This window comes from Vulpes lagopus, chromosome 4 (genome assembly GCF_018345385.1).
Source record: "Vulpes lagopus strain Blue_001 chromosome 4, ASM1834538v1, whole genome shotgun sequence".
In the NCBI taxonomy this organism is placed as follows: Eukaryota; Metazoa; Chordata; class Mammalia; order Carnivora; family Canidae; genus Vulpes; species Vulpes lagopus.
The window spans coordinates 130,183,240-130,197,791 of NC_054827.1; the positions used below are offsets into that span (position 1 = coordinate 130,183,240).

General features: G+C 44.4%; 1 protein-coding gene across 4 annotated transcripts in view; it reads right to left on the reverse strand.

Moving 5' to 3' along the window:
- STX18 (syntaxin 18) overlaps positions 1-14,552 on the reverse strand; it is a 125,809-nt gene that overhangs the window by 33,832 nt on the left and 77,425 nt on the right. For all 4 annotated transcript variants that reach the window (XM_041753171.1, XM_041753174.1, XM_041753172.1 and 1 more), the window contains 4 exons: positions 13,456-13,523; positions 2,085-2,200; positions 272-349; positions 42-108 (listed from right to left, as the gene is read on the reverse strand). In XM_041753171.1, the coding sequence (XP_041609105.1) occupies positions 42-108; positions 272-349; positions 2,085-2,200; positions 13,456-13,523 (329 nt within the window). The remainder of the gene's footprint in view (positions 1-41; positions 109-271; positions 350-2,084; positions 2,201-13,455; positions 13,524-14,552) is intronic.

Genomic DNA, 14,552 nt, shown 5'->3' on the forward strand with positions numbered 1-14,552 from the left:
ACTATTATTAGTTAAGGAACACCAGCAGAGACGATACTTACAGTCTTTTCTTATCCACCACTCGTTTAACTCGGATGGCTCTTTGTTCTGAGTAAAGTTTACATACTCCTGTTGTAGGGGAAAACACCAGAACAGAGACCATTTAAAACCGCTTCTCAGGCAATGGTGTCATTAAGTTTAAGGAGACACTACCGTCTTCAGCTAGCAAAGCTAAATGTTCTATCATCTATCGTGAAATGCCACATTTGACCTTTAAGATAAAACGAAATACTTTTTAAGTAATCTTCGATGAAATCCAGAACTGCACTCCTGTGCTCCTTCACTTGCTGGGAGTGTATCTCCTTGTGGGCTGGAACAGAAAAGGACAGCAGTCAGACGTTTGTGTTCAATTACACAAAGGAACAATTCATCAGCTTCCTCAGAACAGTTTCTTTATGGAAAGTATTTGTAAAAATACAGCAATAAAACAAGTCTGTGTCAAATGACATTACATTTTTTAAAGAGGAAGATTTATTGGACTTCACAAGAGTAAAAGATTAAACCTGCAGAAAACTATAGTCAAAGAATTTATGGTTTATTCCAGCACGCAGGGATCATAGTGGATGCTGCTGCTTCTTGAGAGCTGACCCCGTTTGTATTAACAGCATCCAATGCTTAAGCTGACCTTCAAGTAACACGTTTAAATCAGACTCAAGCCCCACGCTCCTCCTGCCTGTCTGGGCTGTTTTTCAGCTTGGAATGCCCTGTCTTCCCCGCTCAGCCACCCCCATTCTAAGGGCCCTTTACACACCAAGTCAAACCTTTCTTCTCAAAGAAACCTTCCTCGACTCTTTAGCCACAAGGATGCCTTGCTTCTGCAAACTATCATATCTGCTTAAGGTCTGTGCCATTTATTTTGGGAGGACAGCTTCCATTTACTGAGAGGCCAAGCATCTACTACAGGCAGGCACTCTACAGTACTTTACATATATTACTGCTAATACAAAAGGCAATCTGGATGCCAGTTTACACAAAGAGAAACTAAAGGTTCAGATTCAATAAGAAGCCCGAGGTCACATGGTTTGGTGACTTAAATGCTGATTTTAGTCATAAACACGTATTTTTAGGTTATTTCAATGAATGTATAGGCCTTAAGGACATGAATCATGGTTTTACTATTGGGCAGCTTAACCCATGATCACGTGATCATTCTGCATTCTGCAGATCCACGAGACTGTACACAAAATTCTGTGAGTGTGTGTATTTCTCTGGCAAGAAGGTCTATAGCTTTCATCAGACTCTAAGTGGCCCATCAGGGCTGTGACAGAAGCTTCCCAAATACAAGTTGGAGTCAAGAACACAACAGCATCTGGCCACTCTGAGCTCTGTGCTATTTAATGTAACAGCTATCTGCCTAAGCACATTATGAAAGGGTCAAGGAAGATATGCAACTTGGGAAGCTATCTCACTGCCCCAGTAACAATGAGACAGCAGTGAAGGAGACGTGATACTAACAACCCTAGTGCCAGCTATGGCCCTAAGCATGCACTGAACACAACTGCATTCTCCTAACTCTAAGAGATACACCCTATAATTGTGTCCACTTTTCAGATGGAGAAACTGAGGTCCAAGGTGACTGAGTGACTTGCCCAAAGCCATATGGGTAGAATGTGGTGGAGCTGGGGAAGGCACCAGAGCACCCAAGGGTCCAGAGCCCAACTTTTCAGCGTGCGGGTCTGCTCCTCAAGTTTCATACTCCAGGTAGAGAGCTGAGAGAGCCCTCTTCTGTTCCTGTCCACACCTCCTAACTGCCACACAGAACACAGGGGTGTGCACAATCTGTCTGCTCTGGCCTTGTATCCTTAGGAAATGTCTCATTGTGTATGGAGAACTCCTCCTCACCTCCCGCATCCCACCCATAGCCTGAATCATGGCCTTTTCATTAGTTTTTATAGCTGATCTTGAGAAAAGAGGAATTTTAAAGTTTTGAGACCTAAATCTGAATAGAAACACACAAGAGACCTCCAGCTGGGCATGCCCTCTGAACCTTGTCTGAGGCTTCACAAAGTCATGGTAGGCCGGCCATGTCCCTCAGAGCACCTCACCTTGTGTTCTCAGTTGCTGAATTGCTTCAGAGCAGGTCCTCATGAACGTCTGAGCATCCTGGTCTATCTGGTCTCGCTCTGTGTCTGTCATCCTTCCGTATTCAGACATGATATGGCTTAAAAAAAAAAAAAAAAAACAAGTGGGGAGGGGCACAAAATTTTAACGCAGCAGGAAATGACCACAAATGTTGTCTGGGTGGAGCCTGGAGGGAAGAGAAAGCTTTGCTATCGACATGACATTTACGCTGAGACTGGATGAAGAGGAACTGGGCAGGTTAAGAGGTGGGAGAAAATTCTAAATAGCAGAACCAACGGATATGAAGGCCATGAGGCAGAAGAAGCTTTCTGTGCAGACTAACCTGCAGCAGCCAGTCCAGCAGCAGTGAGGTGAGCAGGGAGTGGGGTTAGGCACCGGGGCATACAGGCCTAAGTGGGAATGTGGCCCTTGACTTTGAGAACAACAAGGCAGCTACTGAAGGCTCTTAGCGTCACCCAATGACAGACCTGGATTAATATTAGAAAGATGCTCTGGGTGCCACACGCAGAATCATGGGAGATTCTATCTGGAGGCTCTTGAGATATATGTGAGAAACTGTTTCAGGCTCATTTTTTCCATGTTGACAAGCGGTCTTCAAGACTCACAATAAAAGAGCTTTTAGAAACATTTCATTTCTCCTGATGTTAAGTTAGAAAACTTTAATGTTACTGAGCTAGTGAGGGTGCTCACCCACACTAACGCACCATTCTGAAGCTCAAGATACGACAGTTAGAATGCCTTGCTTATCATCCTACAAGCTGGGCACATGTGCCAACATTACTATTAACAGGGATGCTGGCCGAGTATAATTAAACACTCTGGACATTATAACCGAAATTTAGAATCACAAAATATCAAGTTAAAAGGGACCTCTAATAATGTACAGACTCAACTCATTCCATTCCCATATATACTAGCCCTGCCAGCTACTCACCCTCACTGAGAATAAAATACAAAGTCCTGGGGTGCCTGGGTGCCTCGGTGGTTGAGTGCCTGCCTTTGGCTCAGGTCGTGATCCGGGGCCCTTGGGACAGAGTCCTGGCAATAGGCTCCCCACAGGGTGTCTGCTTCTCCCTCTGCCTGTGTCTGCCTCTGTGTGTCTCTCATGAATAAATAAATAAAATCTTAAAAAAAAACAAACAAAAACAAACCAACTACAAAGTCGGGATTGCCCCAACCTGACATATGACCTACTTCCTGACATGCACCCTCCTGCTTGGCATTCTAACAACACTGGCTGCTTTGCTACCCACGATTAGCCAAACATACTCCTGACCCTGCCACAGCCTGGAACATCTTCTAGCAGATGCTCTTCCAAGAGATGTCTACATGCTTCCTCCTCATTCAGATCTCTGATCACAGCCAGCTTCCCTGAGTACCCCCTGCGCTCGCCCCCAGCACTGCCACTGTCACTGATTCTTAAGTGCCTGTGCCGGATGTTACAGCACTGCCTCTGAGATCCAAAGTCACCTTCACTCTGGTGTGTGATACAAGGACTGGGACACTCCAACATACTGCTACTCTACTACCATCTGTTCCTCACTCTGCTTCATATTCCTTACAGCACTTACCACTCCCTGAAATATTGATGTCTGTCTCCCAGGAGCACATAAGCTTCATGAAAGCAGGGATTTTATCCTCTTTCCTTTCTGTTTTCCCAAAACATAAAGTGGTGTCCAGCACATAGTAGGTGGGCTAACATTAGCTGAGCATCTAGCTTGCACCAGACATGACTCTTAATGCCTTACATGTATTTCATTCACTTATTTAATCCTTGCAATTCATCCATTTGTTCAATTTTTTTAATACAGAACCCCCATACATCAGGCACTGCAGTAGGGGTTGGGATTCCAAAGTTGGAACAAGACTTATTTCTAATCCCCACAGAGGGCGGGTACCAAACCACAGGGGAAACTGATACAGAAACAAGAAGCACAAGGAACTGCTTTGGACAGTGTTGGTCTGCAGGTGGACAGGGGGACCCATGGGGAGAGAGGTCAGTTCATGCAGGGGAGGTGCCAGGCAGGCACTGAGGGAGACATTCCCCACAGAGGACAGTGGGAAAAGACCTTCCACAAATGTCCAACCTGCAGGTCACTGTTGGAATGACCACACAATTTTTGGTCCATACGAGGATAATCCTGAGCATGAAGGGGAAAATAGGAATGCACCAGGTGGTCCCTGCACACTGAGCATCCACACTGTGGTGCTCTCAGGGCTTCAAATCACTGCAAGGGGGAGCATACCACCAGCACACAGTCAGTGTCTCCACACTGAATGTCTAGCATATGTCTACTCTATTTTTCAAGGGAATGTAAATGCTATTGTGATAAATATACATGTATTTAAAATTGTACTGAATCTGTAACTGTAACAGCTATTTCTCCAATCTCAATAGGTTTCCCAAAAATACAATGATCGCACAAATATTGCACTGTCAATTGGAGAGGCGCCCTTGAGGTACAGAAGCTGGGGACTGCTGGTATAGCCACTGGAGGATGTTAAGCAGAGGAGTCTGCATTTTGCGTGGGGTCTCCTGTGGTGGCTGGCCTCGGGGCAGAGGAAAGCAGGAGCTGGGTGGTCTCAGTCTCAGCTAAGGGAAGAAACTCTGGGCTGAGGCCAAGTCAGTGAGGAGGAGGCTCAGCAGCAGATCCGGGGAAGATGTACTAGGTAACGAGGACTGGCTGGCTAAGAAGGGAAATGAGGGCCCCGGGTCCAGAGCATGGAGGGCAGAGGTGTGGAAGGACAGATGTTCAGGTGTCAGGTCAGAGATGACACATGAAGCTTAGGACATGACAGAGGAGGAAATGGAGCAACTGGAAAGAGAGTTCAAACTCTTATTTTTCTGCAATAATTTAAAAACAGCACCAGCTATATAATGGGCACTTGAAATACAGTCATCAAAAGTAATGAAGGCTTGCTGGTGACATAGCCCCTTAAAATTAAGTATCACAATAACAAATTTATTACTGTTTGGAAAAGATTACCTATCTGGCAAATAAATTCCAAAAAAATATATCCTCACAGGACATGCATGTAGAAATTCATCAAACTTTAATTTTATTTCCTTTATGAGGTACAGAGGGGTAATTTTATTACAGACCTCAATTTACCAAAATATTATTCAATTAAAGGAGACCAAGTTAGGTATAGGTCTAGATTAGTCAATTTACTTCAGTGAGAAAAGAGGAAAAGACTGGGTAGTAAGTTTATTCACTGGTTAAGAAATACAAAGGATTTTTTTTTTTTTTTTTTTTTTTTAGTTATTTGATTGACCAGTATAAAGGGGCAAGTTCAAATTTGCAAAATGCCATTGACACTGTTATTACTTTAATATGCAGTTAGATGCTTCCTGAGGATACAGAAGAGAAGGGATAGTATAAATGATTTTTCTTTAAGAGTTATTTATCTATTTTAAAGAGAGAGAGACTCTCAAGCTGACTCACTGTTCGTTGAGTGCAGAGCCTGACACAGGGCTCAATCTCATGACCCTGAGATCATAACCTACCCAGGCTGAAATCAAGAGTTGGACACTGAACCGACTGAGCCACCCAGGTGCCCCAGTGTAAATGATTTTGTACTCTGTTTCAAAAGTTACTGAAAAGATATGGACAGAAGTTAAAGGCTACAATCTTATTTTTGCTATAAATATTACGTAGGGGCAAGTAGAGTACCTGTCCATAGTATAAGCCCAATAGCACGGAATTATCCTGTTAATGTCTGGGCTACAGATACAAACAAATACAGACCCTGTTCTCAATAAACTGCATCACAATAGAGATCATTCACAGGCTTATATAGATTCTTTTACACCACAAAGGCTAAATGTTAATAAAGCCTTCTGTGCATTAACACTTCCCATTGTGCTAAGTGCTTCACAGACATTTACCCATTTAATTCTCACAACTCTACAACGTGGGTGCTATTACAATTCTCATTTTATATATGAAGCAACTGAGGTACAAAGAGGTTAAGTAACTTGCCAAGGTCATACAGCTAGTAATTAGCAGAGTTGTAATTCAAACCAAAGCATCCAGTCTTTGGAGTCTATGCTCTTAAACCACCACCCAGAGGATCTCTCATGTCAAAAAGGAAACAGAGTACAGAAAAAGAGAGAATGATTTTTCCCCCTAGTTAATGGAGAGGAAGGTGATCTATGAACCAAATCTTGAAAGGCAGGATAAGGCCATGGGGAAACAAGAGTAGACACTCTTAGTAAGTAACAGGTTGGAATCAGGAGAGAGAAGCCTATCTGGAGAACAGTCCGTGGTTCTACCTGGCCGGAGCACAGGACAGACAGCAATGGTGGGCCTCTGGAGCTCATTGAAGGAATTTCATTCTGTAGCTTACAGAAGGGCTGAGCCTGATGAAGATGAATATGGCAGAATCTCATTAGATGGAGTAGAGGGGAAAGATCAGGCAATGGGGTACCAAAACGAGGCAACTGTCTCCCAACTGCTGTGTAAAGGGTTGGGGCTGTTGCATTTCTGTTAGACTGAAGTTTAAGAAAGGAGCAAGGGCAGAGCCTGGGTGGTGGTCAGCTGGGACTGGAAAGAAGGGATGGATCTGAGACATAAAACTTTCAGAAACGGCACAGCATCATCAGATCCTGGAGACACCAGCAGTCATCGATAGAAACAAGGGACACGTAAAAAAGAGAAAATGAACTGGAAATATGAAAGAAAGAAACCACTATTAACACTTGAAAGAAACCACTATTAACACTTATCCTTACAATGCAGTTTAGAAGGAGAGAAGTAATGCTCTGGAGACCAAATGTTCCATGACTGACACTTCATTCTGAAAAAAGAAACCAGGGCAAATGGACTTTTCAAACCATTTGGTGATAAAATCTGGAGAAATGAAATTTTAAGTAACAAAGGCTGGCTCTCTAAATTCTATGATCTACTAAGGAAAAAGGGGAGTCCCTGTGACACGTGGTACAGCCCAACAGAGAGTGAGACACCAGTGCCATCTACCAACCCCACGTACTGACTGCTTTCACATGATGGGCCCTCAGAAAAGACTTGCTTGCATGGATCTTTGTTGACTTGATCTGACCACTTTAATCCCAATCTCCAGAGGGCCACTCGGCAAAGTCTGGTTCCAGGAGGGAGGCCAGGAGGGGGAAGTCACAAGAGCAGAACTGTGTGGAGTCAAAGCCAGAGGCCATGGGCATGGAGGACCACCAGTCAACCACTCACTGTTTAGCTGACTTCAGGAACAAGCAGGGATCGGACTGACAGAGATCAAAATATAGGCTTGATCATAAGACTCAACTCAGGTGGTCCCCAATGGCATTTGGCGAGTGTGCTGCATGTCCCGGCCACACATGCCCTTTCACGCTTCTGGCTGGCTGTTCCTGGTCTTTTCTGTGCTCTTCAAACTGCCAGCTCCTTATGCTCCATCTTCAGGGTGAGTAGTTACCATTTCCTGCTCTCTGAGCACAGCCCCAGTCTCTCTCTCATCTTCCTCTGGGCCTGTGGACATTGCCTTCTCTCTGCTGCCCACGGCTAAATGCCCACCTCCTGGCTCTGCTATCCCCCTGGCCCAGGTCGGCTCCGCAATGCTACTTCCCTCCCCTGTGCCATCCACCTTTAAAGGAGGGCGGTATGTACGCGGTGCCCAGAGTGCCGGCACATAGTGAGCACTGCTTGTACTCGTTACTAATAGCATTTTTTTCCCTGTCTACTGGATCTTTCCCAACAAACATGGTGTCATTTCTCTCAACTCAAAACAAAATCAAACCTCTCAACTCCATGTCTCCTACCAGCTACTGCTAATCTCTCCCTTCATTTGGGTAAGACTCTTGTCAAGTTTGCATCCCACTCTCCATTTTCCTGACCCAATCCAAACAGGCTTCACTCTCCTCACTCCACCACCATCCTCACTCCCAGGGACATCCGGGGCCCCCACATTGGCTGAGCCCTTACCCAGTCACTCTAAACACACTAGAGGGAGTGGATGGCTTCCACTCCTGGCCTTGTGTTCCTCCTCTGCCCTCAATGACTCCACTCTCCTGATTTCCTCCAACTTCATTCACTGCTCGTGTTCAGGCTTTTTGTTGACACCTCTTAGCCCCCTGAACACTTAAAGATGGTCAGTTAATAGCTTGGTCCCTGAATTTCTGCTGTCAACACTGCTCGCTGGGTGAGGTAGTCTGGTCTCCTAGCTTCAGCAGCACAAATACCAGCTTTATGCTTATAAGTCTCAAACTTCTATCTCAGCCTGAACCTCTCCTGGAATTTGAGACCTGAATATCCAACTGTCTACCCAACACTTCCAGCCAGACGTCAGACTCACCTTGAGGAATACACCCCCACACTGAGCCCTGGGCCTGCTCTCCTCAAACCTGCACCTGCTACAGGCCTCTCCATCCATGAGGACAGCACTCCCATTCCTCCCAGCTGCTCAGGCCTCACACCTCACATCCTCCCCTTCCCTGCTTTTCTCTCCCAGCTCCCGTCTAATCCATTAACAAATCTCTTTGGCTCTACCTTCAGAATATTTCCTCACTGTTACGTCTCTGGTCATGGCACTGACATCCCTCACCTGGACTTAACGATAGCTTCCCAGAGTGTCTGCTGCTGCAGCCTATCCTAACATACCAGCTGTACTGACCCTGTCACAGACTCAGTCATGTCCTATCACTCTTCCTCCTCTCTACAAGACCTACCTAGTAATAAAAGCCAAGGTTCTTGCAAAATTGACAAGATCTTTAAGATGACCTACAAGATCTGGCTCCTGCTGTCTCTCTGAGCTCATCATCACTTACACCCCAATCCCTCTGTCGTCTTGCCTGCTCCTGTGATATTCTAGACATGCTTCTACATCAGGATCTTTATACTTGCTGGCTGCCCTCTTCTGGACTGTTCTTCCCCCAGATATCTACATAAACTGATCCCTTACTTCCTTTAGGTGATTACCAAGTGTCCCCTTCTTAAGGAGGCCTTCCCTAACCTACCTTTATAGAACTCTTTTCTGACATGTTCTAGCCACTTTCCCCTCCTCCTCGCCCTTACCTAACTCTAACATTCCACATAGTTTACTTTTTCTTTGTCTGTCTTCCCCCACAAAAATGTAAGTTCCACAAAGGCAAGGACTTTTGTCTGTTCACTGCTGTGTCCCCATCAAGAGCAATGCTTAGGATCTGCAAGGCTGATAAATCAGTACATCATAATCAAATACTTTTTGAATAGTCTGACTCAATCCATGAGGCTGACTGCAGAGCAGGCTTGATACATGGCTGCAACTATGCTCCTTAGGAGGCCCCTCCCCCCTCAATTTCAGCCCACTCCCCAGACCTGTAGGCACCCTTGCAAAGCTCTTCCAGAGCCTTCCCTGGAAAAGCCACTGCATCCATCCTGATGGCAGGCCCCTCCCAAGAGAAAGGGAGGAGTTAGCTGTGAGTTCTCCATCCCAGCTACCAGGTAGGTCCCCTCTTCTCCCTGGCACCTCCCCACTCCCCAAACCCAGCTGCTCATTTTCTGGGGGAGAGCTGGGAAGGACAGAAGGAAGCCCCTGGGGTTCTCAGAAATAGATGGCCCCACCCTCAGGAGAACTTGGAAGGGAGACAAGTGGTTTGCTATCCCAACACTCCCCAGCATATTGTTTGCTGAACTAGTTTGGCCTAACATGGTAATGCTGGTAATGCTAACAGAATGTGCCCTCCAAAAGGTGTGTGCTCCATCCCTCCTCCCATCAGAGCATGGGAGGGAGAGCAGGGAGGAGCGGGGGCTCCAGCCTTGTACTTCTTCCTCATAGAACCAGTCTCATCAGAAAGGGAGGCCAGAGGGGTCAGGGACACATCAACAAGAAGGGTACTCACTTCCGAGTGAACATACACCCTGTGGGCAGAATGGACCTACAAATGACCAATTCCAAGAACATTAGATTAACATCCTCCTACTCTAGATTTTGATTTAATGGAAACTCAGCTCAGTGAAACTGAAAAGGTCTAAAGGTTAATTTGATAAAACTGATCACTCAATTAAAAGGTGATGTTCCTTTAGGAACATTATACATTAACCTTTTAAGCTGGAAATTGACAGTATAGTTATTCTATTAGTAAAAACAGAAACCAAAGAAGTTTTCCTCCCAAGTAGTATTGTTTTGTTGCCAAGACATTGCAGAAAAGGTACATCTACCAGAAGTGGAGACATTATTTTTAATTAAAATCATTCAAGACATCCAGCCAGAGGCTACCTCCATTGCATGCTGTTCTGCTCTAGTAAAATGTCATTACTAAAAAAAAAAAAAAAAAAAATGAAATGGGTCAATAAAGTCTGAGCTCTACATTATGGAAAAAATTACAGCTTCCTAATTATGTCAAACTAACAAAGCTTTATGAGTCTGAAGGCAATTTTTCTTTCAATTCCACGTTCATATTCCACCCAAAATGTTCTGGCCATGGCCAGCATAGCACACTGGGGGCAGGGGTGGTGTAAAGGCAGGCTGCAGACTGTCCACCACCGTCTAGGAAGGGATTGGGGGGACTTGATGAGGGCCAGTAAGGGCAGCCATCCTCCATCCAGAGAGAATGCAAGTCACTTAGGGTGTTTCTGTGTCAATCAGCTTCCCTAGTGTCACCCTAAGTGTCTGCCCCAGCCCCCTCCCATGGGAGAAGGGTGCCTTTTACGATCAGGAAGCTGGCAGAGGAACCAGGCACAGACATGGACATGCACATGCACCCAGCCATGGCTATTTGCTCTCTCTCTCCTCTCTGGAATCTGCTTGCTTACAGAAAGCAGAAGCCCTGGGATCTTCTTCTCTCTCATACGCTGTATACGGGCCTGCCCCTGGCTCTCCATGCTCCAGGGACTGCAACCATTCAGTGGGTATAATGGCTGAGCGAGTCTGTCTAATTCAGGAGCTTTCAATAAGGTGGCTCACTCTCAGACCTAAGCTCTGCCACCCTAGATTTTATCAGTGAGCAAGCTGATAACTCGTTCATCTCCATCATGTTGACTTAACCATGCATCATCCCATCTCTCTCACTCTCTCTTTCTCTCTTTCTCTCTCTCGTTCTCTCTCTCTTTCTCCCCCACCTCCCTCCCACCTCTCTCTGGCAGGAAGGAGAGGTGAGTTTTTAACTGCCCACCCCTATAACTTCATCACAGATCACATGGGGTTCCAGTCCAGTTACTCTTCATAGCAAGGGACTTCTCTGTGTTAGGAACTTGAACACATCTCATCTAATCCTCATAAGGGCATCATCCACATTGTATAAAAAAGAAAACAAGCATGAGATGTGAAGTGAGCTCTAGACACTGACATGACTAATACCTGGCAGAAGTAGGGCTGAACTTAGGTGTGACTGCCCCCCGCAAGCTCACGCTCTGTCAAAGGGACCATTAACAGGGGCAGGAGTGGAACTCAGAATGCATGAGTTGGCAATGAATAGCTTTAAAGAATAGGACACTGAGTTTCCATAACAAGGTAATAGAGCTGTCAAGACTAAGAAAGCCTCAGGAGCTAAAGCTCTATCTGATGCTCAAAAAGACACATGACCAGTTAAATGGTAGAGCAGCACCAGTCCTCGGAGACCCCAAATGTCAGTCTGAATGTCTGCTGCAGGTACCTGGGAAAGAGGAAGCCCTGGGCCAGCAGCCAGCTATACTGGGTAACATCAGGAAGAGAACTCAGAGTGGTCTGGGAACACAGACACACAGTGTATGGGAGCCGAGAAGTAAATGCCTTCATATCACTATTTTTTTTTTTTTTCGGCGGCGGCGGCGGCGGGGGCGGGGGCGGCGCCCGCGCCCATATCACTATTATAATCAAAAGTTTAAAACTACTGCAAAGTTACAGAACAGCACCCTTATAAAATAATCTTACAAATGCATGGAAATTCACTGTCTTATGTGAATCTCTCAACTAGCTGGTGAGGGATTATCAACCCTTCTGTTTAGAGCAGAACTCTATAAGCTTTTTTTGAAAAGGGCCAAATAGTAAATACATTAGACTTTGCAGGCCATGTAGTCTGTCACAATCATTTAATTCTGCTGCTGTAGTACAAAAGCAGCCAGAGATAATATGTCAATGAAAGGGTTTGGTGGTATTCCAATAAAATTTATTTATGGACACTCAAATGTGAATTTCATGTAATTTTCAAATGTAGTAAAATCTTACCCTTTTCCCCCATCCATTTCAAAATGTAAAAACTATTCTTAGTTCACAGGCTGTACAGAAACAGGCAGCCAAGGGGGACATTGTTAAACCCCTGGTTTGGAGAAGACATCGGTTTTACAGATTAAGGACTTTCTCAGGCTCACAAGTGGCTAAGGAGGGAGTGGGGTGGCTTGAATCAAACCGACCTTTAACACACTTGCCTTGTTGGATGCCTTTTCAAGGCAAAGGGAAGTTAACCATGGATTTCCAGGAAAGGCCTCTACAACCACTGGTGTAACCTAAGTTGTCAGTTACTCAAGGAAGGAACTGGACAGAGAGGTTTATGCCAATTTTGTTTAAGTTTTCCAAAATGACTATAGCTTCCATTTTCATGAACCATAAAATTAGTCCTTGATACATACACACCTCTGGAAATGAAATTTACACTGCCATCTAGTGTTGAGCTATTATTTTAACTGAGAACTTAAAAATAAGGTCATCTTGGCAGTATGCACTAAGAGTAATAATTTTACTACATTCCAAAATTATACAAATGAAATACACTTAGAAGTATAAAGTTGCCTATGATGACATTTCATATATCCCACCCAACCTTCTCATTAATTCACACAGTACCCTTCTAGAATAGTTTCCAGAATAAGACTCCAGCTCTCAACAGATGCAGGAGCATTATAGGGAAATCTCTTGTCGCCTGGGCTTCCTGGACCTTCATTTGCACCTGGTGATGGTGCAGCCCGTCTACCGTAGGACTCCTACTATTCTAGAAGTCTCCATCAAAATGCTTTCTGTCTTTTGAAAAAGCATCCAAACCAAACTCTCTCTAGATTAAGAGTTCTTGTCATGCACATTTATATGACCTGCATCATCCTATCACTTGTTCAATAAGCACATACTGAGAAACTGTGTCTTATTCACGTCTATGTGTTTCACAACGTATACAGTACATGTAGAGATACAAACGTGGGGGGCATCAGCATATTAGATTATGCTGTGGGGATATCGTGACCTCAAGGGTGTGCAGGATAGCAGAGCCTACCCAGGATACATGAGCTCCTTTCTGCTCTGCAGAAACCAACACTAAACTGACCCTCCCCTCTACAACTCTGGGTGGGCAAGTAAAAAGTAAGGACAAAAGGCTCAAAAGGAATATAGGTATGGGAAAGAACTCAGTTACCAAAGCCATGGTAAAAAGTATGCACTTACCTATAAGCATTAATATAATCTTTCCTGTGCTCCAGAAGAAAATCTCTCAGTTTGCCAATGTGCGAAATCTAGAATTAAAAGAAAGCAAATAATTTATATAGATAGGCATGTTACACTTACCTGCAATAAAGTTTAAATTAATAGAGGATAGAATACAGGTTGTAGACAAATTTTGAAGCTACAAACTGGGCAACTTTGGTTTGGGCTTCTCATATATAGTTGAGCCTTCAACAATGTGGGAGTGATGGGCACCAACTCCCCCTACCAGTAGAAAATTCCTTATATAACTTTTGACTCCCCAAAAACTTTATTAGTACCCTATTGACTGGAAGCCTTACCAATAACCTAAGCAGTTAACACGTATTTTGTATATGTATTATATACTGTATTCTTGTAATAAAGCAAGCTAGAGAAAAAAAATGTTACTAAGAAAATCATAAGGAAGACAAAATCCATTTACAGGACTGTACTGCATTTAACATAATAAAATCCACGTGTATGTAGACCCATGCAATTCAAACCCATATTGTTCAAGGGTCATCTGTCATCATTAACTAGTTGGTTAACTCCCAAATTCCTGGGCTTTGGTCTCTCATTGACAGTTCCTTCTTCCCATAAGTGTTGTGATAGGATCTAAGACGTTAGGAAGAGATGATCTCTATGGAACTTCAAGATTATATGAGATAATGCATGTCTAGTAACTATATAGCATGTGCTCAGTAAAGACAAATTCCTTTCCTTTTAAGTGTCATAACTAAAATTTTATAGATAGATATTCCTCCTTGAGAGTGTTCTGAGGATGGATTCTAAGGCTGAAGATGTCAAGTTTATAGACAGGGTTCCACAGAGCAGCAGTTAAAAGCTTCAGGGGCAATGACAGATCCCTACACAGCAAACCTCCATCTTCCCAATGGCCAACTTCCACAGATGAACAAACACAAAGGTACAAAGGACTGTATTTGTGACCGCTGGTATCTAGTATAATAAAACCCCACTCAGTAGCACCTCCCATGTGTCAGGTACTACATGTGGAGACAGGGATTACAAAATTAGTAAAATAAGGGATGATCCCTGGGTGGCGCAGCGGTTTGGCGCCT